We start from the raw sequence: 27,899 nt of genomic DNA, 5'->3' as shown, positions 1-27,899 counted from the left end.
TGGCAATATGAAAGCAGGCACTATAGAGGGCGAGAGCCGCAAAATAATTTTCTGGATCTAGAGCTGGCATTACAGAGGCTGTGGTGACCATTCTAAACTTTTTCTGGCAGATGTAGGTATTGGGCACACTCAAATCCATAAATGGCTTCGATCACACTGTTTGGGTATGAGGAATTATAATAGAAACATTTCTCCTGCATTGTTACCAAGTTTCATAACACCTCCCCCCCCCAAAAAAAAAGAGGTAGTTTCCAAAAGGGAAGCAAAGAAGGAAAATCAAAAAAGTGATTAATTTGCATCTCTCCACAAGCCCATCAAAAGGATTGCTTACTTGCTGAAGCCAGCTGGGAGGCAGAAGTAGAATCTAAAAGATTTTCTCTTCTGAAGTCACTGACACTTTCAAGGAAGTTCTGAGGACCTTGGACAGTGCTTGGTGCTGTTTTTTGACTAGAGTAAGAATGGGATCTACTCTTTCCTCTTCACTGCAGCATGCAGATTCCTAAAGAACAAAGTATGGCACAGGAATCCTTCGAGATGTGAAGGGCATCATCCGTCTTTCTGCTGAACAAACTGGAGCCCATGAACAGAACATCCTCCACTGTATATTGTACTTCTCTTGAGAACCCAGAACTCTAGAGTCCAAGAAAAGTGTCTTGTCACTATAGGTGATGCCATGAACCAACTAGTGGTACCCACAGCATTCAGTGCTGCCTGCAGAGATGTTCTTGCATCTAACCGCCCCATAGCAATCAGGGACCTGAAGTCTTCTTTCTGTGACAGTTTGTCTCTGCAGACTAAACTTATTGTAATTAACATCAGAGGGCAAGAAGAGCCTGATAGTTTGAAATTCTACCTCTCAGACTTGCCCAGGTAACTCTTAAAATTGAACTAGATTCATTTCCATTTCAGATAGAGTCACTTTAGGTTGATGCAGCCTATGCTTTCAATTCACAGCAGCAGCAACTAAAAACCCTGGTAGCAGATGTGAAAAAATATTCTGTTCTTACCAACAGTACATACTATCTCTGACCTGCTTTTCTGAATTTGGGACAACAGTTGCTGGTGTCTGCCAGATATTTTTAGGAGATTCCAATACGGCTTTGTTAATGGCAAGAAGTGTGCAAAATGTTCAAAAACTTATGAGGGGCCTCCTGCACCTCTTCAAATGAAATATGGAGTGATTCAGTTACCCTTCTCACCAAATACTGGAAGCCTTTATAGACATCCAGATGAAAGGATTACTGACACATTTGGAAAGGAAGAGGAGATAGCCACGGGTGCCTGCATGTCCTAATCTTGTCTTGGGGCTGTTCTTCCTCTGCAGGCAGAGAGTCATCACGGGATGTCTGAGGTTACAATGTTCTCTGCCTCTAAGTAGCTCTTGCTCTGAGATGGTGCATAAGAGATAAACCAATATGGACCCCAAGGTTCCAGTATGGCCATGCAGGAACAGTACAGGGAAAAGGAGTATGGGCCAAAAGGGAAGGGTACAAGGGCATAAAGCTACCCTCATAATTCCTACAGATCTAAATATAGGAGACTCTAGACTCTTTCTGATCCACAGAACTTGGAAAAGGAGTCCTAGGGGAACAGTTGGAGAACTTGCCTCATTTTTTTGTGAGTCAGATGAGGAATACGAAAATTCCATCTCTAAAGGTGGGGCTGCTGAGGCAGCAGTAATAGGTTGTAACCCAGCAGCAGGTGGTGCTGAAGACAAGGTTGGTACCACTGCAGCAGCGGGCATGAGTACCGATGGAACGTTAAGCCCAAGAGACAATAAGAGAGACTTAGGTTCCTCCATAACGTAGAGCTTCTTCAGTAATGTGTACCTCATCAGTACCAGGATATATGGTGCTGCAAATCTCAAATCTAATGTGCAGCCCATAAGGGTAGCCACAGTCAATTCACTTGGTACTGATATTTTCATCAGTGCTGAAGAGGTAGCAACCAATAAAGACACACACAGTGCCGAAATAACGTAAATAACCATTGTCTTGGTACTACTCAAGAACACTGTATCCTGCAGTGTGCAGTATCAGTTAGCCAGTACCATGTTCCCTTGAATCTCCTCCAGTATTCAGTTCAAGCTGTGGAGACTCCTTAGATTGGGAGTCAAGAGGCTGTTTTGACCTCTTCTTTACACTAGAGATATGAGAACTGACTAATTTTAGAGGCGGAGCAATGCTCCTTACCCTCAGGAACATTAACAGGGACAGTCCTACCGAAATCTCTGAAATTGCAGCTTGCTTACTGGAGCCCTGCAGCTAACTGAAGCCAAGCTGACACGGGCACTTTTGGACACAACAGACTGATGACCAGGAATGGGTCAGACAGACCTGGATCTGAGGCAGGCTGCACGGAGTGGTTAAGTGGAACATTTTAAGCTTCGCTTCTCAAACTTCAAAGCCCTCTCGAAAAGGACTTGCACATGGTGCATTTAAGGGGAAATGTGACCCCCTCAAAACAATGAGATCTTGTATGCCCATCATTAATGGAAACGGCTGCTTCACAAGGGGGCCAAAATTTAATCCAGAAGACTTTGCCTGCAACATCTTTAAGCACTAGTACTGAAAGATCCCAGCTGGGAATATGTACAAATATTAAAGACTTCTCAGAACTAAGCAAAACCTATCAAAGAGGTGATGCCAACAGGCAACTAAACCAAACCAAATTTACTGTACTAATATATACACTAAATCCAAATTTTCCTTATTAAGAGAGAAAGTGATCGTGGACTCTGGGTGCACCGTCTCAAAGCCACAGGAGGTAAGAAGGAACTGAGTGGCAGTAGGGTCCCATGCTGCCCTTTATGCTCTTGGTATGGGAGCACAAGGGCCTTCAGGGTGCATGGGAGGACTCAACAGACACTGCTGGCCAAAAGACTCTGATTTCAAGCAAATGCTCACGAAGAATGGAATACACACGGAAAAGCACTCAAAAGAAGAATTGCTCATTTTCAAAGTTTACTTCTGTTTGTGAGGTAAGTGATTCTTGTGTGTTTAGATTTGGGGAGTTTTGTTTTGTTTTTAAATTTTACCTTTCTGTTCCCTATGAAAGGAGCTGGATTTTGTTTGAATCACTATATACCAGAAGGCATACTGCATACACCGTACTATTGATAGTTTATTTTAATCCAGTCCATATATTGCATGGGTTTCCATTTTTATGAGGTTTAAGATAAAAATAAAAGATTTAACAAGCAGTTTGAAAGTTCTTCTTAAATAGACTAAATAGTGTCTCCTTCAAATAAAGCTACTGTAACCTTGACTCAGTGATCCAATCTTTACTATAAGACTTCTTTTCTAAGGATGGCATTATTTTGGAAGGGAAGAAGTCTAACTGGTAAAATGCTGAGGTATATAAGTTAACATTACTGGTCAAATTTAAGAAGAGTGACTTACCCACTGCTGGTGCATCATACTCATCCCCAAGTAGAATTTCAGGAGCAGAATATGCTAGAGATCCGCAACTGGTAGTAAGCTTCTTTCCAGGCTGAAATTTGTTGCTGAAGCCAAAGTCAGTCAATTTCACAAGTCCTTGTTTTTCAAAGAAGACAACATTTTCTGGTTTTAAGTCTCTGTGAACTACATGTAGTTTATGGCAATAAGATATAGCATGAACTATCTGAGCAAAGTATTTCTTAGCCAGGTCCTCATTAAGTCCCTCTTCATGTTTCATGATGTAATCAAACATATCTCCTCCATCACCAAGCTCCAAGATAAGGTAAAGTTTGGTCTGGGTGTCAATCACTTCATACAGTCGAACAATATTAGGATGCTGCACTAGTTTCATGCATCTAACTTCTTGGAAAAGATGCCCAGTGGCTAGAGTGTCCAGTTTGGTCTTGTCAATTACTTTCACTGCTACTTTTTCACCTGTAAAGACATGCCGGGCAAGTTTGACCACAGCAAAGTGGCCTCTGCCCAAGGTTTTATCCAAATCATACAGTCCAGCAATTTTTCCATCATACCCTCGTTTGAAGCCTGCCATACTGTTCCTGAAGAAGGAATAATGTTTAAACTGTTTGGAATGGGGATCTTCTCATACAAGGATATTTTTTCCAAATAAGTAATCCATTTTCACTGCCAAACATATCTAAAACATAGAAAGAGAGACATGATTACATATATTCACTTCGTCCTTAGTGTAAGCCATTCAAAAATAATTACAATGTGGGCGTTATAGAATACTTCTGAAGTTATTCAGCAGATGAGTTCTTCAAAAAGAATATTTTGCCAACACCCTAACTAAAGCAATGTACTGCTGACCAGCACCGGTCAGAAAACCATGTTGTCCATGTGTTTGATGAAAGTGAGTTTCAAAGGCACAATGGGATGAAGAGTAATGGAATTTCAAGAGAAATTTACTCAAAGGGCATTAGAGGAATCTCATGATACCCAAAAACTTCTCTCAAAAACTGGATACCCTTGATGTGCCTTGGATTTGGAAAATACAATGTGTGATTAACACTTCAAGGAAGCTGTAGTTTGGATAAATTAGTTCTTCCACATGACTACAGTATAAAAATGGTCAATTATAGAAGCCCTTAAAAGCTGAAGTCTACATGTTCTTGTTAAAACAGGGGAGCTAATCATCAGAATTCAAAGTAATGCCAATAGAACTTTGAATCACAGAATAACTGTTATGTGCTGCAACGTAAGTGTTAAAATATGCCAAAAAATGAGGTGAAACATCCTCATTTCTTGGATCAATGTTCTACTGCAGTGACGTTAAAATATGTTGGGTAACAATTTCCCATTTACCACGGCTCAGAATGAGGTACTAGATTTCACTTTCTAACTCAAATTTAGTGATCGTTTATCAATGCATGAAAGTCCCTTTTGTATTTAAAAAGTTACTTAAAATTTCAACAAGTGTATTTGGCAATTTAAAAAAGCACTACAAAAACATAACCATGGAACTGTAAAAGAAACAGAACAAGTCTTAAAAGGGGACAAGGAGTCTTCTAACCCAGAAAGTTTCCACTCAATTCCAGACCCCAATACCTCCCACTTCAAAGAACAATTAGCCTACTTCTCAGAGAAGGTCATTCATTCACAACAACAGGAATCAAGCACAAGAAACACTCTATATCCAAATTCAGTCTATGCTCACAGACAAACAGGAAGCACTGCAAGAAAACGAAGCCATGAGGGAGGCTGCAACCCTAATCCATGCTCTTGTCAGCTAGTGGAAGTATTGAGAAAGTCTTTGCCCCCTAACTGAGCTCATTAATACCTCCTCTAAAAAGAGACCTAACAGTCTCCATGAATCACATCACAATCTGACCATTAGTTAAGAAATTACTATCTAGTATCTAGCCTTCTATTCTTGAGCAAGGTCACCTCCAACTCCACCTAGATTCTGCCAATATTCTGGGCCCCATCCAATTAAGCTTCAGGGCTGGACATGGAACAGAGATATGATGGCACTGATGAATGTGCTCTTCTTGACCAGTAAAAAGAAACATTTGTACTCCTATCAAAAATCCTACTCCCCATTTCATATGCAGGCATTGTTAGCAGCACTGGATCGGAGATGGTTTCAACTGGTCATCTCACATCAAACTAAGTTGTGATGGGCACATGCTCCTTCACCTCAATAGCCTTCAGATGTGGACAACAATTTATCCTCTCCCTTAACCTGTTCAACATCTATATGAAGACACTAAACAGCACAACCAGCAACTGGATGAAGAACATAAGAATGGCCATACTGGATCAGACCAAAGGTCCACCTAGCCCAGCATCCTGTCTTCTGACAGTGGACAATGCCAGGTGCTCCAGAGGGAATGAACAAAACAGGTAACCATCAAGTGATCCATCCCCTGTCGCCCATCCCCAGCTTCTGGCAAACAGAGGCTAAGGACACCATCTCTGCCCATCCTGGCTAATAGCCACTGATGGACCTATCCTCCATGATTTTATCTAGTTCTTTTTTGAACCCTACTATAGTCTTGGCCTTCACAGCATCCTCTGGCAAAGACTTCCACAGGTTGACTGTGCACTGTGTGAAGAAATACTTCCTTTTGTTTGTTTTAAACCTGCTACCTATTAATTTCATTTGGTGGCCCCTACTTCTTGTGTTAGAGCAGCTATTGGAAGATAAATCCTAGAAAGACTAAAGCTATGCTTACAAGAAGAATGAAGCATGTTAAAGAACTCACAACCACTGCTTCTCTGTACGCAAATAGCCTACAGCCATAAAAAAGTCATTTCTAAATACAGTTGACAAGAACTGTGTGCCTTCTATCTAATTTGAACTTACCCACAGTGAAATTTATACTCAAACTCCCTGCTCAGTTATTTTATTCCTTCATGTGTAGGACTGAAACTGATGATCTTAAATTAAAAGCTAAAACTGGTTCAGAACATAGTAGCCCAACTGCTCAGCAACACAGCCTGCCAAAGCATATTATCCCAGTGCTCCACTCTTTTTGCTGGCTTCCTATGAAATAGCAAAAGACCCAAGGTTTTAGTCATCCTCCCCCAAAGCCTCCATGCAACTGGCTCAAATCATCTGACCACCTCACTCAGTGATCACCACCTCAAGCTACATTCCACTAGTAATGTCAAATTCTGGAATGTGATTTATGTGCATGGGAAATACCTTTCTTAGTGATTGACCCATAAAACTAGATCTTGGTACTGCATGAGGTAAAGCTAACCTTGAGGTCAAAAATACAAAATCCATTTTGACCTAACTTTCCTCTAACATCAACAAGAAAAACCCAAAATAGTCCATTCTCTGAACACTGGAGGAAAAAGAGAAGCTTATATATACACACATTAAACACACACAAACTTTAATTGTGTGAACTGCTCAGACCACGATGGGGCACTGTAAAAAACCTAGACAGACCGTGAGATGAGACAAAAGTGAGATTTAAATCAACTATTACTACTGCATTTAAGATTACTATAACTAAAAGACTGGGAGAAAATAGGGAAACTGATCATATGCCAAGGTTCTGAAAATGTACAAAGCGAACAAATAGGAAGAGAGATTTTCCCCTATTCTCTGTGCATCTCACTAACAGCAACAGAGAAAGAAAAGAGAACGATTTCCAATACCACTAAAATGTTGGCAGGAGGGCTCAAGACCAAGCGTAGTACCTGCAACTATGCACTTATGTAAAATCTGATTAAAAGGTGACAGTTTGTCTTTAAACTTCAACCTGTCACAAAAAGCTTTTGATCAAAAGTCAGCTATGCATTAGCTATTGAGAAATTTTCAAACGACAGCACCTTCAATGGGACAAATATTCACAAAAAGGGAAGGAAAAAATAGGGTCAGAGCAAGGGGAAGATAACGAAGACTTTCCATATTAATGCTGCATTTTTGTTTCCCATTTTTACACAACAGGTGAGCTAGAATGAGTTGCAAATCCAGCAATAGAGTTCCCCAAAATTGTGAACTTAATCTAAAGTCATGGGTTCATAATTGATGGCAGTTTAAAAAGGTTAAGTCTTAGAAAATTGAAACACAGGACATCAACTGTAAACTTAACAAGGTTTGAGAGGAAAAGTAAAGTATTCATTAGTAGCCAACAGGCACATAATTATTTATAATAATACACAAATTTCATCATATGCGTGCACTACCAAAATTTCAAATATTCTAAGCTTGAAAAATTCAACTACTATTCTTTCATTAATGCTTTCAAGGGCACTGGAATGGGACTCAGGAGATCTCTGTTCTAATTCTCAGCTCTACCACTTGCCTACTAGATGACCCTTGGCCAAGTCACTTCACCACTGTATGCCTCAGTTTCCCCCATCTGTAAAATGGGGATAATGAGACTTAACTCCTTTGTAAAGTGCTTTGATACCTGCTAATGGAAAGCATTATCCATTTCCATTAAGTCTTATTTTCTGTACTTAACTGGGACACAAAAAAATATACTTGGTCAAAACATGGCTTTCAAGATAGCTCAAGAGAAAATATTACTCATGTGTATTTGGTTAAAGTGGTATAAAAGCAAAGCTAATGTTTTATTATGAGGGATTTTTGGCTGAACAAAACCCAGTTTTGACTGGAAATAGAGAGGACTGTCAAACATATCATCCAATAGACGTTCCTGATCGCAAGTCTGTTTGAAAAACTGGAGAACCATCCTGCAGGATGAACACTGTTGAGTCCTGTTATGTATTTAGTTTTTATTTCAATCTAAAAATAACAGCATTAGAAGGTATTTTTCAGGGGTAAAAGGGATGCATATAAAGGTATCTCTGGTATAGCAGGCTCAGGAAGACCACTACGTGTAGCCCAACATATATCAACAGGGCACAAAGATGGAAGATTAAACAGAGATTTGTAACCAATTGATTGAAACACACTTTCACCTTTGGCCATTGAAATGGCCCACTCCATCCCAAAAGTGATTTCTTACACCTGAGGGAAGTAAGAGGTGAAATTTGATTCAAAAGTCAACCATAGGGAACTAAATCAGATTAGATGTAACAAGGGAAGTGTCCAACTCTTCATGATCTCACTGATCACCAATATATTTTGAATAGCACATAGAATCAATAGAGGGAGGGGCACATCAGTTAATATCATTCCTACCCAGCCCTCTTTATACAAAGGGTTTGGGAAGAGAATTCCAAGTACCAAAGCTAGGCACGTGAAGTGCTGTAGTCTTATATTTAAACAGCAAAGAATGAAAATTTTGCAAGTCTCAGACTTGTTATGGTCTTTCCTAGACAAGCACCACCACTGTATTTCACTGGTCCCTCAATCTAGAAAATATTAAGGTTTGATATCTTATGAACCATCACAGCTAGAAAGAAATGTCATACCACCACTGGAAAGCTGGGAATCTCAACTTCCAGCAGTTTACATCCTTCATTTATAGCCCTTGTGTGTGGTAAGAAAGTTAACCAGAAAATACCCACAATTCTGATCATAATTTGTTCTCCAACCTCACTTCAATTTTGACAGATTTATCAGACTTTTATAGTGAAAGGCTGGAAAGCTTTCAAAAAAATAAAGCATTAATGGTGTAAACTGCTAACATCTAATACTACCTCTTAAGATAGTAATTGCAAAAGTAACAGAGCAGGGGAGAAAGCAAGATGGTAGCCAGGATGATATAATTATAAAGGTCCATTATTTTGTGAACAGCCAGACATAGAAATTCTTAGCTATAAAATTTCTTCAGTTATACCAAATCTTCATAATACTGAAATAAATCCATTTTGACAGTTCACATACCCAAACATTTTTTTTGCAGCATACCATAATATTCACTAGAGCAGCAAACAGCTTCTCCCCTAGCACAAACAACCCACCGTAGACCTCAGCTACCCATAATCCAACCAACAATTAATTGACTACAATTCATCCACAAAGAAAAAGCAAATCTAAGAAGCAGCCCAGAAACCAAGCATTTTGGTCAGTCTTTCCTGAATCTAGAAATAAAACCATATAATCTTCTCAGGCCAAGATTTGTTTTGAAGATTAATTGGCATTAACCAAGTATTTTTCCCTAAACTTCAGAATTATAAATCCCTCAACATCTTCCCTCTTCATCCTCCCGACCCATCATTTTAGAACAACTGTTTGGAAGCTTGAAATGATGTATTACTCTGATGAAAGTCTACCCTTCTACAACATGCATATACTTTATTATTGTAGGTCTGATCGTGAATAGCAGCGCTGGTTATTTTTTAAATGGGGAAAACACATTTATTTTGAGAAAGTTAATTGCAAACATTTTGTAAAAGAAGGAAAAGACTGATCAAATTTGGGTTCCACCAACCTTGACAGTGCCCCTTTCAGAGATATCATTTGGGTTTGTTCTTTGTTCATGAAGTCTCAGACTTTCTTCATCCTTTCCAAATGTCTAATGATGTTTCCATATCAAGTACTGATGCCAGTTTTGCATTCTTCTTTCCCTCGCTCCTAGGTAAGCAGAGAGTTAAAAAAAAAATTATTTCCCTCCACTGGAAGGCTAGTAAATATTTGTAGAATATACAAAGATAAGAGACACGAATACTTGGACTTCAAAACATTTCAACAGATGTTCAGCTGATTCTTCAATGGGGACACATTTAAAAAAAAAACAAATGAGATTAATCCATTATTGTAAGCATACTCAGACAAAAGGTAACATCAATAAACAAGCACAAATCAAGATTTTTTTTAATCCATGTGGACTGAGCTAGAAGTGTCAAATGCTGTCCCATGTCTGAATACTGAGACAAGTACATATAAAACCTATTGTAAGCCACACTCTCACCCTCTAAAGTAAGATTTCCACAGTATGCTTGTGAACTAAATCCTAGAGCATTACTGGTTTAATAAATGTCGGATACCATAAATGTTCAGAATACCAACTTAGCCTGGACACATATGCCTTTATAATACTGGAACCTTCCCACTGAGATCTGTAGCCACAAACTGCTCTTCCTTAAAGTTCAATAACATAGTTTTTCCCCACCCAGTTACTCAGCTTCTATACTACACCTTCATTAATAACATCTTAAGTTACTTAAGAATTGGCAAAAAAGTGAAATTTTTCGTTCCTTACTTACTATATATGAACTTTAGTCATGAAATCCTGAGCTGAGATCTTATATCTCAAGATAAGCTGGGTTATGCCTGGTCACTAATGGGGTGTGAGCCTGCTGAAGAAAACAGGATGATGCAGGAGTCATGTTGGTGAATCAATGAATAGAAACTCTTCCATACAACTTCATATAATGCCCCATCATGGTAGTAGCATTCACTGTGCAGTTGAGAGATGTAGTCTAAGATGAAAGAGAGATCTTGTCCATTAGTGATTAGTAAAGATTGCATACCACCTTCTTTTTGCAACAGGGTTCTTAACCCCATTGTCCTGGCCAGATTTCTGCGTGGGTGTCTACATACTGACTAGCTATACTCTCTCTGAAATTTCAACTGTATGCACAAATTTGCACATCCTTGAAATGCTGTGTACTATTGTCATGTGCTCTTAAAACAGCAGCTATTTTATACTACAGATGTGGTTGAATTTCAATGTCAATTACATTTCAGAAGTAATTTGTACTACCTCTTAAGTTGTTAACTTACCTGACAGTATTTATTTATTTGCCGCACACAGTAAGTTCAGCTCTGTATAGAACATACAGAAGGACAAGTCCCTGCTCCAAGGAACTTACCCTCTAAAATAACACAAACCACCTGATGATTGGATGCACAGCAGTGCAGCAAAAAAAGTTTTTAAATTAATTATAGTACTTCAGGGGATTTCTTGGAGTGGGGGACAGTTGGGGAGTATGACTGGTAAGTGTCATGAAAGTATGTTTTGAGGACGTATATGAAAGAGGAAAGAGAGGAATCTTGTTGCACACCACGACAGCAAGGATATACTAGGCGTAAGGGACAGCATAGAAAGAGAGACAAGAAAGCAAGAATGATAAAGAGGAAGTGGTCAGACACAAGGTATTGGCAGAGTACAGGGAGCAAGATTCAAATGAAGATGTAGACTGGAGAAGAGCTGTTTAAACCTGATTCAGAAGGCAGGAAGTAAGAGGGATTTGAAGAGAGGATGAGGTGGTCAGAGCAGTGTGTGAGAAAGATTCTCTTTGTAACATTATGAATAGACTGAAGGAGAGAAAGGTGAGGATTAGAGGTTTTAGTATAACAAATGCACATATCCAGTTTAAAAATGATGTACCAATATGTCTTCACATTGCATTCACTTCAGTTACCAGAATTTAAACTCTTTGACATACTGCACAATCAGATAAGAAAGAAAGCATTAAGTCACTTATATTAGGCACACTTAAAAAGTTTACTTCAGTTCTAACAGGATTTAAATATAGGGAATATCACTAAGAATGAAATGTAATTTATGTCATCCACCATACTAAGGGAATAAATTGGGTCTGTGCTTCCCCCCCCCCTTCTTCTTTATGTTATATAAAGAATACAGGAAGGGTGTGGGGGTTGTGTTTGTTTGTTTTAAGATTTCCGGCTTTTTATTACCTTAAATACATTTGAAATGTCAAATCTGGTCTTATCTGGCTTTGTTGGCAGCTCTGAGGAATCATATGAACTCATGTTACTGTATAGTATTTTAATGCTTGATCTGTTTCAAGTCCTACAAGAACTAACTGTCATTGCTACTCACTACAATCAATTGGCTCCTCAGTCCCAGTAGTTGACAATTGGAGCACATTACGTAAAACGAAAATTCAGCTGATTTCAACAATATTTCAGTACTAATCAATTCCTTGGTGGCACATTTCTTGCAAGATGAGCTTAACCCTTTTATAATCTATAAGTCAGTCTCAACCTATCTTTAAATTCCACTTTACTAAGATCCTTATTTTCTTCCTCCCCCTACACATGGAAAAAGTGCCTTTGGAGGTCTAAAAGCATTCCCCATAAAAATGCTCAAAAGCAAAAATGTAGCAGCCTACATAATAACTAAGTAGCATGTACACCAGAGAGGGAAGGCATAAACTCACATCATTTGGATGCAATTTATCCACACCAGTAGATGGCTATAAGTCTTAGATCACACCTCTATTGTTTCAAGAACTGCTCTGGTACCACTGAGGAAGTCACTTGTTTGCAATCCGAGTTCTAACAGGATGCATAGAGTAGGAGGACAGATGTAAAATTGTCCCGTAATGAGAAAACATTTTTATACCACAATTTAAACCTTTCTCCCTTCAGTAATCTTTGTGTGTGCAGAAAGCACCCCTCCACAGATGCTCTAGTTATCATATGTACCAGTAAAAAAATCCAGTTGGAGAAAAGTCAAGTTTGTCTCCAGCATCCCCCAGGTCACTACAGAGTTTTTCCCTTTATGTGAAGGGATAAACAACACTTCCCTATTCACTTCTCCACACCATTCATGATTTTATAGACCTCTATCATATCCCTCCCCCTTAGGCCATGTCTACACTAGCACTTATGTCAGCAAAACTTTTGTCGCTCAGTGGTGTGAAAAAAACAGCCCCCTGAGCTACGTAAGTTTTGCCGGTGTAAGTGCTCATGTGCACAGTGCTATGTTAGCAGAAGACACTCTTCTGCGGACACAGCTACAGCTGCTTGTTGATCTAGTTTTATTATGTCGACGGGAGAGCTCTCTCCTGTCGTCATAACATAACTGCACGAGTGATCTTACAGCTGTGCTTGTAATTGCAGACATGGCCTTAGTCATCTCTTTTCTAAGATGACCAGTCCATTTCTTTAATCTCTCCTCATACAGAAACTGTTCCATACCCATAATAATTTTTGTACAAGAGAAGGGCAACATTTTCCAATTCTAATACATCTTTTTGAGATGGGGCAATCAGAACTGCATACAATATTCAAGATAGCATGGATTTTACCTTAGTTACCCTAGGACTTCATGAATAACTAAAAACTATAAAACAGATTTTAAAAGATACATTTCATGGATGTAGTTAGTGGGGTGGCTTCTGGGTGTCAGAACCTAGCCACTAAGGTCCATAAAAGCCATTGTCCAGTACAGGGCTACTTGCCAAATTAATTTCGATAGTAACCTAGAAACAGCAGTTCAACGAAATAGTGTTAATGGCATGATTATACAACTGTTGCCAAAGGAAAAGAGACACCTAAAGTTTGTTTGTCTGTCTGTCTGTCAGAGGTACTCCCTCTAAGCAAAGAAAGAATGTCAGCTCACTCTGAACAAACCTGTTGGCTATGCCTCTGGCCTGAAAGAGTAAGAGGCAGTATAGTATCATCCCCCCCAAAATGTGGATAGGATTCTGGTTTAAGAATTTCTCTAGCTAGAAAGATTTCACCCTTTTAACACAAAGCATAGAACAGGCAAAGCACCATAGGTGTCCCTGCCCTCCACAGGGTGTGAGAGGTGAGGGTGAACTCCACCTCACTTTCTTCCCTCAGAGCCTGCTTGGCCCGTGTTTGGATTTTGATAGTACCACAAATCACACACACACGCGCGTGGGGGAAAGGGGGAGTCGTCATGTCACACACACGCGTGCGGGGGCGGTGGTCGTCGTGTCACACACACACACACGCACGGCGGGACGGGAGTCATCATGTCACACACACGCGTGCCCGGGGGCGTGGGGGTGGTCGTCGTGTCACACACACACGCGCGCGCGCGGCGGGACGGGACGGGGTCGTTGGGTCACACTCCCGCCTGCCCAGGCGCTTCCAGCCCCGCACCAACCCTCACCCGGCCGGCCTAAGCCGGGAGGAGGAGGAGACACAAGATGTGGCTCCCCCAGCCCGGGCAGCCCCGACCTTCAGGAGCAGGGAACTGCCCCGCCGCCGGGCCCCGCCGCCTCCCCGGGGCAAGGCCGCCATTGCCCGGCCGGCAGGGAGCCAGGGCCCCGGCGGGCAGGCCGGACCCGGGGAACGGTCCCTTACTTTTCCGCCATCCCCGCCGGGCCGGGAGCCCCGGGACACCGCTCCCCCGCGCCGCGCCAGTAACGTACCCCCGCAGCAGCGGCTCCTCCGGACGCCACCCCCCACATGGGCAGCGGCGCCGGCCCCTGTCACCGGCCGCTCCCCGCGCTGGGAGCTGGAGGCGCCCCCGGGAGAAGCGGGGCCCAGGCGGGACAGCGAAACAGCGGCGGGGAGCAGCTCGACCTGTGCCCGCGTCCGGCTCTGCGTGTCCCGCGCCCAGCGCCGCCGCCAGCTCTGGCCCCGGCTCCTGCCGCTGCGGCGACTCCGAGCGCGACGCACTGACAACAACGGCCGGCGGCTCCCGAGACCTGGGGGCGGGGCCAGGGAGGGGCAACCGGCACAGAGAAAGGGTCGCCGCTGCGCATGCGCCGGAGGGAGGTGCCACAGTCTTGCCGTCACGCCTCGGCTGAAGGAGCGTAGCGGGTTGGGGAGGGACAGGACGCGGGGGGGGAGATTGAAGGGGGGAAAGGATTGGTGAGGGGAGGGCTCGTGGGGGGTGAGTTTGAAGATGGGGGAGGATTTGGAGATTGGGTTTAAGGCAGGGGAGTGTTGGAGGAGGAGGGTTTGGAGGTGGGGTGGGGTTGAGGGGGAGGGATTGGGGTGGGTTGGAGGAGGAGGGTTTGGAGGTGGGGTGGGGTTGAGGGGGAGGGATTGGGGTGGGTTGGAGGAGGAGGGTTTAGGGGTGGGGTTGAGGGGGAGGGATTGGGGTGGGATGGAGGAGGAGGGTTTGGAGGTGGGGTGGGGTGGAAGAGGAGGGATTGGGGTGGGTTGGAGGAGGAGGGTTTGGAGGTGGGGTGGGGTTGAGGGGGAGGGATTGGGGTGGGTTGGAGGAGGAGGGTTTAGGGGTGGGGTTGAGGGGGAGGGATTGGGGTGGGATGGAGGAGGAGGGTTTGGAGGTGGGGTGGGGATGAAGAGAAGGGATTGGGGTGGGTTGGAGGAGGAGGGTTTGGGGGTGGGGTGGGGTTGAGGGGGAGGGATTGGGGCGGGTTGGAGGAGGAGGGTTTGGAGGTGGGGTGGGGTTGAAGAGGAGGGATTGGGGTGGGTTGGAGGAGGAGGGTTTGGAGGTAGGGGGAGAGCTTGAGAGGTTTTGTGAGGTGAGAAGGTGAGTGTAAGGGTTTGGGGACATGGGTGAGAAGAACTAGGTGGGGGATGAGAATGTGACAAAGATGGGTGAGGGAAGGTAGGAGGGGAGGACAGCAGCCAAATGGATCCGGCTTGTGGGTTGTAATTGAATCAGTGTTTCTTTCCTGGAAACTGCCATCTTGGGTTCTGTAATCTGATCTTTCAAAATATTAAGCACCTAGCCATGGAGATTGTGAAAAAATCCTTGAAACTATGACTGGAGCATAAAGTGATGCAGCTCTGTCTACCTGAAGCAATGTTGTGTTGGCTCTTAATAAACTCAGAAAAGAGAAAGGAAAAGGGAAATCTCACTTCAGCATCTCAGATGGATTGGGCTTGGTTTGTAGAAGAGCTTGGCAGAGTGCAATTCCACTCCCGGAATGAGGGGCTGAATGAGGTGACTGATGGATGAGAGAATTAGGCTGAAGTTGTGGGAGAAGATGAGGTTGAGGGTGGGTAAAAGATGTGAGGAGAAGGCATGAAGGGTGTTTGAGAGAGAAATAATGGTGCATCTAATATCATAGATGAGAGAGAGAAACTAAGAGAGATTTTCTACTGCACCATCCAAAGGCCTGATCTGCCTTCCATTGAAAACAGAAACAAAATTCTCCGTGATATCAGTGGGAGCAGTCAGGCTCCTAGATACTCAGGAGAGTGACAAAAACATGTTTAAACTATTAGAAATGATAAGACTTTCCCTCAAAAAGTAACAAAGGAAAGCTTCATAACCCTAAGAGAAAGCAGAGATAGTGGCAGATTGGATAGCACCTGGCCTCTCAGTTAGAAATGGCCAATCCGGACAAATGGTGAGAGAGGATAAAACCCCAACTACAGTGAAGACCACTTCCAGGCAGAAGCATGTATCTCTGAAGGAGACTCTGGCTTCTTGTCTCTTTTATGTTTTGACGAAACTGATACAGCATGTCATGCTAATAAAATACTGTAGATTTATGGATTTTTCTTTTTTAAGGCCAGAAGGCACCATTATGATCAGCTAATCTGACCTGGATAGTACAGGCCACTGAATTATCCAAAAGTTCCTGAATTGAGCCCAATAACGTGTGGTTAAACTAGAGTACAGCTTTCTGAAAGAGTTATTAAACTGAAATTCTGTAAGTGTGGAAGATAACAAAAAAGACTGTTTTTATTGTAATATAAATGTAATTACAGGACACAAAAAATAAATACTCCAGATTCATCATAAACCAGTCTTTGGTTATAGTAATCTTAATGTATCATACATTCCAGTCACTTATCCTCAGCAGAATTGGGAATTTCTCCCTTTACATCAGCATTTACTACAGATAATAGGCCCAATTTTCTGCTGTTTAGGGTGACCATATAGCAAGTGTGAGAAATTGAGGGACACTTTTTTTCAGGGGTGGGGGGTATAGTTGCGTATATAAGACAAAGCCTCTAATATCAGGATGGTCCTGATAATATCAGAACATCTGGTCACCCTACTGCTGTTACACCAGTTTTATACCATGGAGTTACACTATCATAAATCTGTTGTAACAGAGTGACCAGGCCCATTGCCTCTGGCTGCCTGGTCACCACTGGGCTCTCAATTTTAAGCTCACACTTGTATCAAGGCATTTCCCAGCATGCTTCACTCTGATAGTTGGTCCTAAGAAAGACAACCAGCTGGAGGCTAATGGTTGTTAGTATTGTTCTGTAGCAGATTGCTGTAGATCGTGCCTCTCGCCTTTCTAACTAATAAATATTTTGATTCCCTGTTCTGTTTTCTCTTGGGTTTCACTTCCTCTGATTCTTACAGAGGGTACACGTATATGACAATTGTAATAATTCAGCAACACAAAGAGACTAGAATTCTCCTTTTGCAAAAAACAAAAACAAAAAACAATTTGGCCTAAAGGAGAACTTTTGTAGCTTCTAGGGTAATAGTACCCTTATCCTTTCTATGGGCCAGCCATGAGAGAGTGGCAGGGCCAAATGCACATACCCATAAAACAACTACATTACAAATTGTGTGCACATGTATGTGTGTGTGGTGTGAGAAAGGAAGGGTAGGTGAAAGAGTGTATTTTTCTAACATTTTTGTATGCTACAGTAATTGCCCCCAAACATTGCAGTATTGCTATTACCGTATTTTGGGTCATTACTATGGACAAATAAGGTACGTTTACTTCATATGGTAAGATTGTGTGTGTAAAAGTATGTGTGAGACTTTTAGAAAGTAAGGTAGCTCAGGTAACTCTGAATTTTATAAAGGGTCCAGATGTAATCCTGGCAATTACAGACCGATAAGCCTAACTTCAGTATGAGGCAGATTGGTTGAAATTATACTAAAGAACAGAATTATCAGACACATAGATGAACACAATATGTTGGGGAAGAATCAGCATGGTTTTGTAAAAGGAAATCATGCCTCATCAATCTTTTAACATAGGAACGGCCATACTGTGTCAGACCAAAGCTCCATTTAGCCCAGTATTCTGTCTTCTGACAGTGGACAATGCCAGGTGCTCCAGAGGGAATGAACAGAACAGATGATCATCAAGTGATCCATCCCCTGTCGCCCATTCCCAGCTTCTGGCAAACAGAGGCTAGGGCAGGGGTGGGCAAACTACATCCTGGGGGCCAGATCCGGACCGCCAGCTGTTTTAATCTGCCCCTTGAGCTCCTGCTGGGGAGCGGAGTCTGGGGCTTGCTCCACTCCGGTGCTCCAGCCAGGGAGCAGGGTAGGGGGCCGCTCCACGCGGCTCCTGGAAGCAGCGGCATGGCCCCGCTCCAGCTTCTACGCGTAGGGGCAGCAGCCAGGAGGCTCCGCTCTACACTCTGCCCCCTCCCCAAGTGCTGCCCCCACAGTTCCCATTGGCCGTAGAAATAATCTTATATAGAGCCTTAATAATCTTATATTTATATAGGGCCTTTCATCCTGAAGGATCCCAAAGTGCTTTACAACTTTCTCTTGTATCCAAGATTTTAGCTAGAGATTTTGGGTTTCCAACTTGAGACATTTTAAAGGGTCCTGATATTCAGAAAGTGCTTCACATCCATTCTCTGAAAGTCAGGCCCCTTTAACATGTCTCAAGTTGGGAACCCAAACACTAATGTACCAAAAGCATTAGCTATTCTTAAAAAATCGTGGGTAGTATATATGGACGCCCACACATGCATAGTATTATATTCAATATTTGGGTGAGAATACATTTTTGGTCAAGTGTTGTTTTATTATAATCTTTTATTGTGTCAGATAGAAAGTGGCATATATACAGAAGGTATGGTCCATTGTACAGTCACAAGACAACACACTACAAGTGATCAACACATGATCACTTTAGGTTAGTTTCTAGGAATTTTCTAAACACTGGCTTTTTCACGCACCACTAGTGAGCTGCATCAGACCAATTCCAACAATAAGTTAAATTTTGAACAAAGAACTTCAGAAAAAAGAAAGGGGGAAGTTCACAGTAAAGGTCCTGTAACAAATATGAAGTTAGCCCTTAGCAGTTTATTTTGTCAAGGCATTCAGCAGGTTGTTAGTAATGGAAGCAGCATGTGGCAGTGGTTAGAGCTGTGGAGTGGGAGTCAGAAGAATCATAGAATCATAGAATATCAGGGTTGGAAGGGACCTCAGGAGGTCATCTAGTCCAACCCCCTGCTCAAAGCAGGACCGATCCCCAATTAAATCATCCCAGCCAGGGCTTTGTCAAGCCTGACCTTAAAAACTTCTAAGGAAGGAGATTCTACCACCTCCCTAAGTAACGCATTCCAGTGTTTCACCACCCTCCTAGTGAAAAAGTTTTTCCTAATATCCAATCTAAACCTCCCCCACTGCAACTTGAGACCATTACTCCTTGTTCTGTCATCTGGTACCACTGAGAACAGTCTAGAGCCATCCTCTTTGGAACCCCCTTTCAGGTAGTTGAAAGCAGCTATCAAATCCCCCCTCATTCTTCTCTTCCGTAGACTAAACATCCCCAGTTCCCTCAGCTTCTCCTCATAACTCATGTGTTCCAGTCCCCTAATAATTTTTGTTGCCCTCCACTGGACTCTTTCCAATTTTTCCACATCCTTCTTGTAGTGTGGGGCCCAAAACTGGACACAGTACTCCAGATGAGGCCTCACCAGTGTTGAATAGAGGGGAACGATCACGTCCCTCGATCTGCTGGCAATGCCCCTACTTATACATCCCAAAATGCCATTGGCCTTCTTGGCAACAAGGGCACACTGTTGACTCATATCCAGCTTCTCGTCCACTGTAACCCCTAGGTCCTTTTCTGCAGAACTGCTGCCGAGTCATTCGGTCCCTAGTCTATAGCGGTGCATTGGATTCTTCTGTCCTAAGTGCAGGACTCTACACTTGTCCTTGCTGAACTTCACCAGATTTCTTTTGGCCCAATCCTCCAATTTGTCTAGGTCCCTCTGTATCCTATCCCTATCCTCCAGCGAATTTACCTCTCCTCCCAGTTTAGTGTCATCTGCAAACTTGCTAAGGGCGCAATCCATACCATCCTCCAGATCATTTATGAAGATATTGAACAAAACCAGCCCCAGGACCGACCCTTGGGGCACTCCACTTGATACCAGCTGCCAACTAGACTAGACCTGTGGGAGATTCTGTGCTGCATGTCTAAGAGGAACAGCACAGAACACGCAGCTGAGAGGGAAGGGGACATGGTGTCTATAAACCACCTTTGCATCTTCCCAATCCTAGGCTGCTCTTGGGGCTGGAGATGCCCCCAGCATAATTTAGATAATCCCTGGACCTAAATTGTGGTAGCCTCCCTGGGCTATCCTATGGATAGCAGCACTGTGTATTGGGGCCCTACCCAGCATGCCCCCATGTCAGGGATTGCAAGCAGGTCCTTGGGAGGTCGCTTAAAAGGCTGTCTCCACAGTTCCTGTGCCAGGAGAATCCTACCCCAAATGGACATAGGGCTTTTAGGCACCTTCATGCCACTCCCTCTTTTACTTGGTAAAAAGGAGTTGGAGTCAGGGTGAGGTTTTCACCCCTAGCTTCTATTCTCAGCTTTGCCACTGATGCAGTGTATGTAAGTGTAAACCTTCTGCTAGGTCTTGTCAGCAGCAACAAGGCCAGGTTCAGTATTGGGGTTCTTAAAACTAGAAAAACAAAACTGTCTTGAACCCCCACCCAGAAACCTGGAAAAACTAAATACCTCTCTTGGGCTCCCCTAATAGGCAATACTTCCCCACTCACAAATACTGTATAATAAAAGAAAACTTTTTTTTCAGGGAGGAGGGAATGCAGCATTAATTTGGAAAAACACAGCAACAATGACCGAAGTACGCAAATAATAAGTAAAACACCCAACCATACAGTAGCTTTGAAAATGTCACAAGAACTACTAAGTCTCAGCATGTCAGGCTTTAATGGCATAGGAGGAACTGCAGTAAATATCCAAAGGAATCATACAATGCCCTTTTTTGGATGTATACTGAAAGTCTGCAAGACACAGAAGATATGAAGTAACACAATGGGAGTGGAAATTGGATGGCTCAGGAAACTGGCCACCTTTCACCTCAAAGTTTCTAGTCTGAATAACCACAAAAAGTCATTAATCTCTGACAGCCATTCAGTGATATATGTGAAATAAGCCTGTAGTCTCAGTCCAGTTGCTATCTGACAGGAGTTCATGTTACCAAAACCAGCATAAGATAGTACAAATTGTCATCTTGGTTGGTAGTCTCAGCAAATGGAATGCATAAAGAATGAACAATACCCTCACCCCAAAAGTAGATGTCATTATCCCTTTGGGCTGAGGCATTGAAGCATATGGTCTTCTAAGGGAAGATAGCAGAAGAGTGTCCACAGGCATGCCTTAAAGTGTTTGACGTGATAAACTAATTAAACATGGTAAAGTTAGGGATGGTTCTGTAGAGGTAATTTGCATTTATGATCCAGGGCTGAGCCCCAGTTATTTAAGAAGGATTCCCAATAACTCTCCTGGAAGTCAGACAAAGTAAAAGTGTGGAGCCCAGTTCTGGAAATGGAATTTCCCCAATATTGTTATATTGCCATATAATTGCCATGAGTGTGATTCTGAAGTACTGTCTTTCTTTTCCTGTTCTTGGAAAGTTTGAAAAGGCTTCTGATGGAGACAACACATTGCTGTTCAGTGATTCCTAATGTGCTCCACAGTTAGTTCTCCAGGGCCAGAAGAAAGATTAACAAAGCATAGACTTTGAAGGAAGGAGGCAATATAACATTAATAGAGGAAATGAAGGTGAATCCTCAGGGTTCTGAGGAGCAAATGCAGGAGCCATTAAAAATAAACTATAACAAAGACCAAGATTATTTATATTTATTTAGTACAATAATAGTTTTGACTAAACTAAACTAAACTGCAGGAAGTAACCAATAGTATGTTGGTTGCTCCAGCACAAACAATAGCAATTAATTTTTGTAAATCAGGCTTACTTCAGTGTCTTTCCTATAAGCAGGAAAGAAAGAAAATTAGAATTCTGATCATATGACAAATCACTTAACCCCAATGTGTGTTACTGAGGCATAAGTGCTACTGGCTAAGATATGACCTATATACAGTACAGTGCCACTTTGTAAATGAAGTATGATCAACATATCCTATTGAGGCAAATATTAAAAATCTTTTACAATATTATGAGTGTTATTTATTTTTAGGTATAAGGAAACACATGTATTAGTTAATGAAGTGGCCTCAGGATATTGTCCAACATGCACTGTTGCTTGAACAGCATCAGTTCTTTTTATGGACCTGTCAGAAACTTTAAGCAGATACAGTGCAGTGTAGAAAATGACAAGATGAAGCAGGAAGATGTGTGGCTGAATCCCTGTAATTCACGTCTCAACAAACAACATAATATCATGGATTTAAAAAGGAGCCATTTCTTAGAAAGAAAGCTTGATATGCTGGAACTGAGTCTTTGAGTGTAATTATAGTCATGGAGCAACAGTAATCATGTCTTACACAGGAAAAAGTGTTTCATGATATAGCTGATATTTACCATAAAGGGACAGCATCAGGTAATCAACAGGCTTAACAGTTAGATTTTGAAATATACAAAGAGGGAGGTTACAAAATTAATACAAACAGAAAGGTTTGCTTTGTTTTACATTTAATCAATTTTTTTAAAAAAGCTAAACATTCCCCTACAGCCTTGGAAATGTAACCAAAAGAGCTAGTCATGAGACTAGGTAGTGCTAGTGCATGAGAACCAGAAAGTGAAAGTGAAATTGTTTCATTCTCCAAACTGAATGAAATGCTGAAAACAAGTTAACGTATTCAGTTTCAATAATTTAAGGAGGCATGAGCTGCACTCTCTAAAAGGGTAGCAGAACTCCTGCTGTGGCCTGTGTTCCCTAGAAGCCCCGGAGGAACAGGATCCACCTCCACCCCACCTCACTCCCAAGCTGGGCTGTGTCTTAATTTAGCCCTTTAGTTAGTTTCATTTATTTCATTCTGTCTCTTTCTGTGACATGCCTTTAGATATGTGGGATATTAGAAGAATGCAGTTGGTCTACTCTGCAAGAGTCTCATTTACAAAGTTGCCAGCAGATATACACGTTTTCCCAATTCAGGCTGAAAAGGAAAAATTCAATTTTCTTAAAACAGCTGCAGTGACTTTGACCTTGACACGCTGAGTAGGCATTCAGTAAAGTGAAAAAGAAAAAAGGAAAGAACTGCAGGAAAGAAATATACTTTTTAAAAAAAGCAATGCAACTGCAGGGACTTTTAATTTACAAAATCCGACACATAGTGTAGCAAATGAAAATTCAAACAATGCAAAATAATTAACCTTATACAATACTTGCTTATTTGAACACCATAAAGAAAACAACAATTTTTTTATGTTTCAAATAATCTTTTACTCTTTAAAGCAACTTTTGTATATTCTTTAACATCCACATTCTACAAAGTGAAATAATATTGAAAGCTACAAATTTTCTCTTTTAAATCTCCAGGCAAGGCATCATTAATTCAAAATAAAAGGCAAAGCCAAAAGTAATTAATTAAATACAGAACTTTAAATTCAATTTCTACTTTAAAACAGTAACATCCTCTTGTCCAATCACAGGCATCTAGCATTTGTTGTCCATTTACAGCTATAATATAAAAAAAGAAACAGGATGTTTTGATTCATAACTGGGCTGTTCATTCATTTTAAGGGGTTGTCAAGCTTGAAGATAAATTTGTGGATTTCTTTGTTTTTCGGCATGACTGTTTTATATCTGAAATGCATGCATCACGGAAGTCTTGAAAGTGATGTTGACGCTACTTTGACGTCATACTGAGCCCTATGAGCTCTTTCCTCCACAACTACACAACTGTGAATCAAAAAGAAAAATTTCTTTGAGGGCTAAAATTGAGCAAGTTGTAGCATGAGACAATTCCTCTGCCTTTGATCCAGAGAAAGTCCATGACTAGTGTTAGCCAGCAAAATCTGAGCACCTCATTCTCCATTCTGTTATATCAGTTTTAAGGCAGTATAACAGAGTGGAAAAATCAGGCCCTCTATTTCTAGCCTTAATTTTTTATATATTGTGACAATGTTCCTCCTCTACCTTGGTGGGTCTTGCGCTTATTGGCGGATTTGCTTGCCTTGGAGCTTCACAGCATCCCTCAGTTTGGCCGTTTTCATGAACCCACAGTCCAGGTCAACTCCTCCTGTGTCTGACCAGGAGTTGGGAGGTTTTGGGGGGAACCCGGGCCCACCCTCTACTCCAGGTTCCAGCCCAGGGCCCTGTGGAATGCAGCTGTCTAGAGTGCTTCCTGGAACATCTGTGCAACAGCAACAACTCCCTGGGCTACTTCCCCATGGCCTCCTCCCAACACCTTCTTTATCCTCACCATAGGACCTTCCTCCTGGTGTCTGATAATGCTTGTACTCCTCAGTCCTCCAACAGTATGCGTTCTCACTCTCAGCTCCTAGCGCCTCTTGCTCCCAGCTCCTTACACACCACCACAAACTGAAGTGAGCTCCTTTTTAAAACCCAGGTGCCCTGATTAGCCTGCCTAAATTGATTCTAGCAGCTTCTTGATTGGCTGCAGGTGTTCTAATCAGCCTGTCTTAATTGTCTCCAGAAGGTTCCTGATTGTTCTGGAACCTTCCCTGTTACCTTACCCAGGGGAAAGGGACCTACTTAGCCTAGGGCTAATATATCTGCCTTCTATTACTCTCCTGTAGTCATCTGGCCCGACCCTGTCACAATATATATTTGTTAATGACCATCTGTTTAGCCATATTTGCCCCACAGGACTATGACAATATTCATTTTAGAAATGTTTTACAAGAATTTGTTTTTTAAACTTTGCTGTATTGCTTTTGATGGTGAAATTTCACATGAAGATCTATCTTCAGGGTCCATGTTGTTCTCACATCAGTAAAAACCCATTAATTTAAGTAAAAATCAGACTTTGGCAGACTATTTCAGCCTCTTCTTGTCCACTTCCCCTACAGTACAACATAACACGCACAATGTGCTATGCTGTAAAATGAAAAAAATCTAAGGACTTACTTTACATGATTTAGCAGCCTAATATATCTTGATGTAACATCAAAGATGCATTCCCTTGTAATAATCCATGCAATATTTGTAAAACTGTAGTAGATTGCCAGAAATGTATTTAACATCTTAATTCCAATTTACTAATATTCAAGCACTTCAAAACGAATTTTACACTCTTATCTGCAATAAATAAAATACTCTACTTGAGAAATAAGAATCACATTCCTTATATGTTGCTTGAACTAAGAAAGGGTGGGGATATTTCACAACCAATCACTCATGCAAAAAATTTCCATACAGAGTCATGCCTGATGATTTTACAGATAGTAGTTTATATTACTTCCCTGAAACACATCTTACAAGCAAACAAGAGAAAAAATATTTAAAGGATGTCTTTCTAAATGTTAATATCCTGTATGATGTTTCACATCATCTTATTCTCCTCATCAAATCGTAAACTATAATTACAACTTAACCTGGAAAAGATTTCTTGAAGTCCTAGTTCTCCCAACATTTGTTTTAAATTGCTTGTTGCGAACTCTTACTTTTAACTGCTTGTTTGAAGTGTACTGTATCATACAGTTTGCTTACATCATACGTCTCAAGGAAACACAAGCATGAACATGTAATAAAACTGTTATGGTACTTGTTCGTTCTCTTTGCTTACTAGCTGACGAGGCAAGCAATTATACTGATCTAGCTATTAAATGCATTTATTACTTGTATTTGATTTACTGGCACATCTGTTTCCAAGCAGGAACTATCTCGGAACAAGGTGTGGGAGTTTATGAGCAATAGTTCTCCGACTTCTCACTTCTATGACACCTTTGTAAAAGAGAGAGTCTCTCCTAGTCCACCTCCTCTCCTAACATCCCAAATTCCAACTGCTTGATTCTCAAAATGTTTCATACTGTGAACCGCCAAGAGGGACCCCAAGGACCACTGATGGCACTCAGGCCACTGTTTGAAAACTATTGAGGACAAGTTGTATTTACCCACTTCCTGGCCAGCAAGATATTTTCTTCCCCTTTGCACCCCATAGATGCATCAGGCACAATTACATTGTCTACAGTCTCCTAAACAAGCCCAAAAAGGACATGGATTTGAGCTGGCCAGCTACAGAAAGCAGAGCATATTACCCTTTGCCAGGGTGTGGTGCAATTGACACACTCCCGCTGGGTGTCAAGGGGCTCCAGGACATATGGTGTGACTTCTGTTGCTTCCAATGTGGTCTGTGCCTAAGTGGCAGAATTGTGCCCTATAATCTTTTTTTAGAGTTATTTAAGGTCCAAATCCCTTTTTGGATAAACTAGTGATCAGACTTTTATCCTTCTCAGTGGTTTCAGAAAGGATTTATGGACACTAATCTATCCAGCCTGCTTCCCTTGTAGGTTCTCTCAGAAATCTAAGGCTCTCCACATTTAATCCTACCAACCACACTTTTGAGTGGAATCACATACCTTCTAGCAATGATGTTCAGAGCTCAACTGACTAGCTGTCAGCTGTCCAGGCTTAAAAATGCTTGTCAGTGCGTCTCTTGTTTCCTAGGGAACTCCTCCTGCGTTCCCTTTGGATGTTCCAAGACACCCAGGAGATATTTCATTACAGTTACTTTTCATGTTTTTGTGCACCCCAAAGTAATCAGCACATCAAAAGTACATTTGCATTTCTTAGTCTTACAAATTTCTAAAACAGTAAAATGAATTACTGAACATAGAAAGCTGATTGTTTTTCTTTCTGTAACATTCCAGAGCCTTCCTCTGTAGGCCAGAAACCTCCTTAATCATACATAAGCTAATCCATTTACATTTCCAATATGGGCTCCAGACCCCTACTACCTGCTCCCACACTTATCCTGTTGACCTGCAGACCACCATTCAACCACCACATACCAGGTACAAGCAGCCTTTTTCCTATCCACCTGCCCATTATGGGCCAGAGATACCAACATCTTGTATCTTACTCTCCAAAGACCCAAATCCGTCACAACCCACACTCTTAATATGGTACAGCAATCACAGTCATTCCATAGAAAGCCCAGAGACAGTGCCTTTCCCATCCACTCTGAGACAGAGAACTCAACCTACCTTATCCATCCTCCTGTGTATATGCATTAGACCTGTTTGAAAAACGGAGGTTTTTTTTCTGCAGAAAATTTTTACCTCAAACACCAAAAAATTTGGGCTTTTGGCCAAAAAGTTTTTTGTTTTTTTAACTAAAACTCAAAATATTCTGCAGAAAATAGACACTTTTTGAGAAAAACTATGTTGTGATGGAAAAATTGTGATCAGTCCAAATACATAGTATTCACATATCTGTTGAGGCTCTGAGATCCCATCACACAGACATTTACTTGATGGGCACCTTCATGTTGTCAATTCTACACTTACTGGTCACAGATGTCTTAGTTCTACATTCGTCAAGACAGACTGAGGCTTTACTGATTCCACCTGAAGAAGAGATGGGAGCCAGGACATGTGTACAATGTATTTCCCAGTCATTTGCAATCTATGACATGAAAAGTGTTGGAAGTTGTTGTAATACATATGATATACTGCATCTGCATTAGATGGATAGGGATGGACAGAGATACTTGGTCAGAGACATGGCTTTGTTTGTAAAAAACTTCTTTCCTTAGGCTGACTCAGAAGTGTTCACTGTCATTTCTGTTTCATGTAATGAAACATAAGAACGGCCATATTGGATCAGACCAAAGGTCCATCTAGCCCAGTATCCTGTCTTCCTACAGTGGCCAATGCCAGATGCCCCAGAGGGAATGAACAGAGCAGGTAATCATCAAATGATCCATTCCCTGTCGCCCATTCCCAGCTTCTGGCAAACAGAGGCTAAGGACATCATCCCTGCCCATCCTGGCTAATAGAAATTGATGGACCTATCC

The 27,899-nt window shown here is 41.8% G+C and overlaps 1 protein-coding gene across 3 annotated transcripts in view; it reads right to left on the bottom strand.

Moving 5' to 3' along the window:
- SNRK (SNF related kinase) overlaps positions 1-14,724 on the bottom strand; it is a 75,817-nt gene extending 61,093 nt beyond the window's left edge. For 2 of the 3 annotated variants that reach the window (XM_073333322.2, XM_073333324.2), the window contains exons 1-4: positions 14,430-14,724; positions 10,539-10,754; positions 9,764-9,906; positions 3,402-4,095 (exon numbers count right to left, since the gene is read on the bottom strand). In XM_073333322.2, coding sequence (XP_073189423.1) covers positions 3,402-3,990 — 589 coding nt within the window. In that variant the 5' untranslated portion in view covers positions 3,991-4,095; positions 9,764-9,906; positions 10,539-10,754; positions 14,430-14,724. The remainder of the gene's footprint in view (positions 1-3,401; positions 4,096-9,763; positions 9,907-10,538; positions 10,755-14,429) is intronic. The other variant, XM_073333323.2, reaches the window with a different exon arrangement.
- Between the last annotated feature and the right edge of the window lie 13,175 nt (positions 14,725-27,899).

This window comes from Lepidochelys kempii, chromosome 2 (assembly GCF_965140285.1).
Source record: "Lepidochelys kempii isolate rLepKem1 chromosome 2, rLepKem1.hap1, whole genome shotgun sequence".
Taxonomy (NCBI): Eukaryota; Metazoa; Chordata; order Testudines; family Cheloniidae; genus Lepidochelys; species Lepidochelys kempii.
This window is presented reverse-complemented; position numbering and strand designations above follow the sequence as displayed.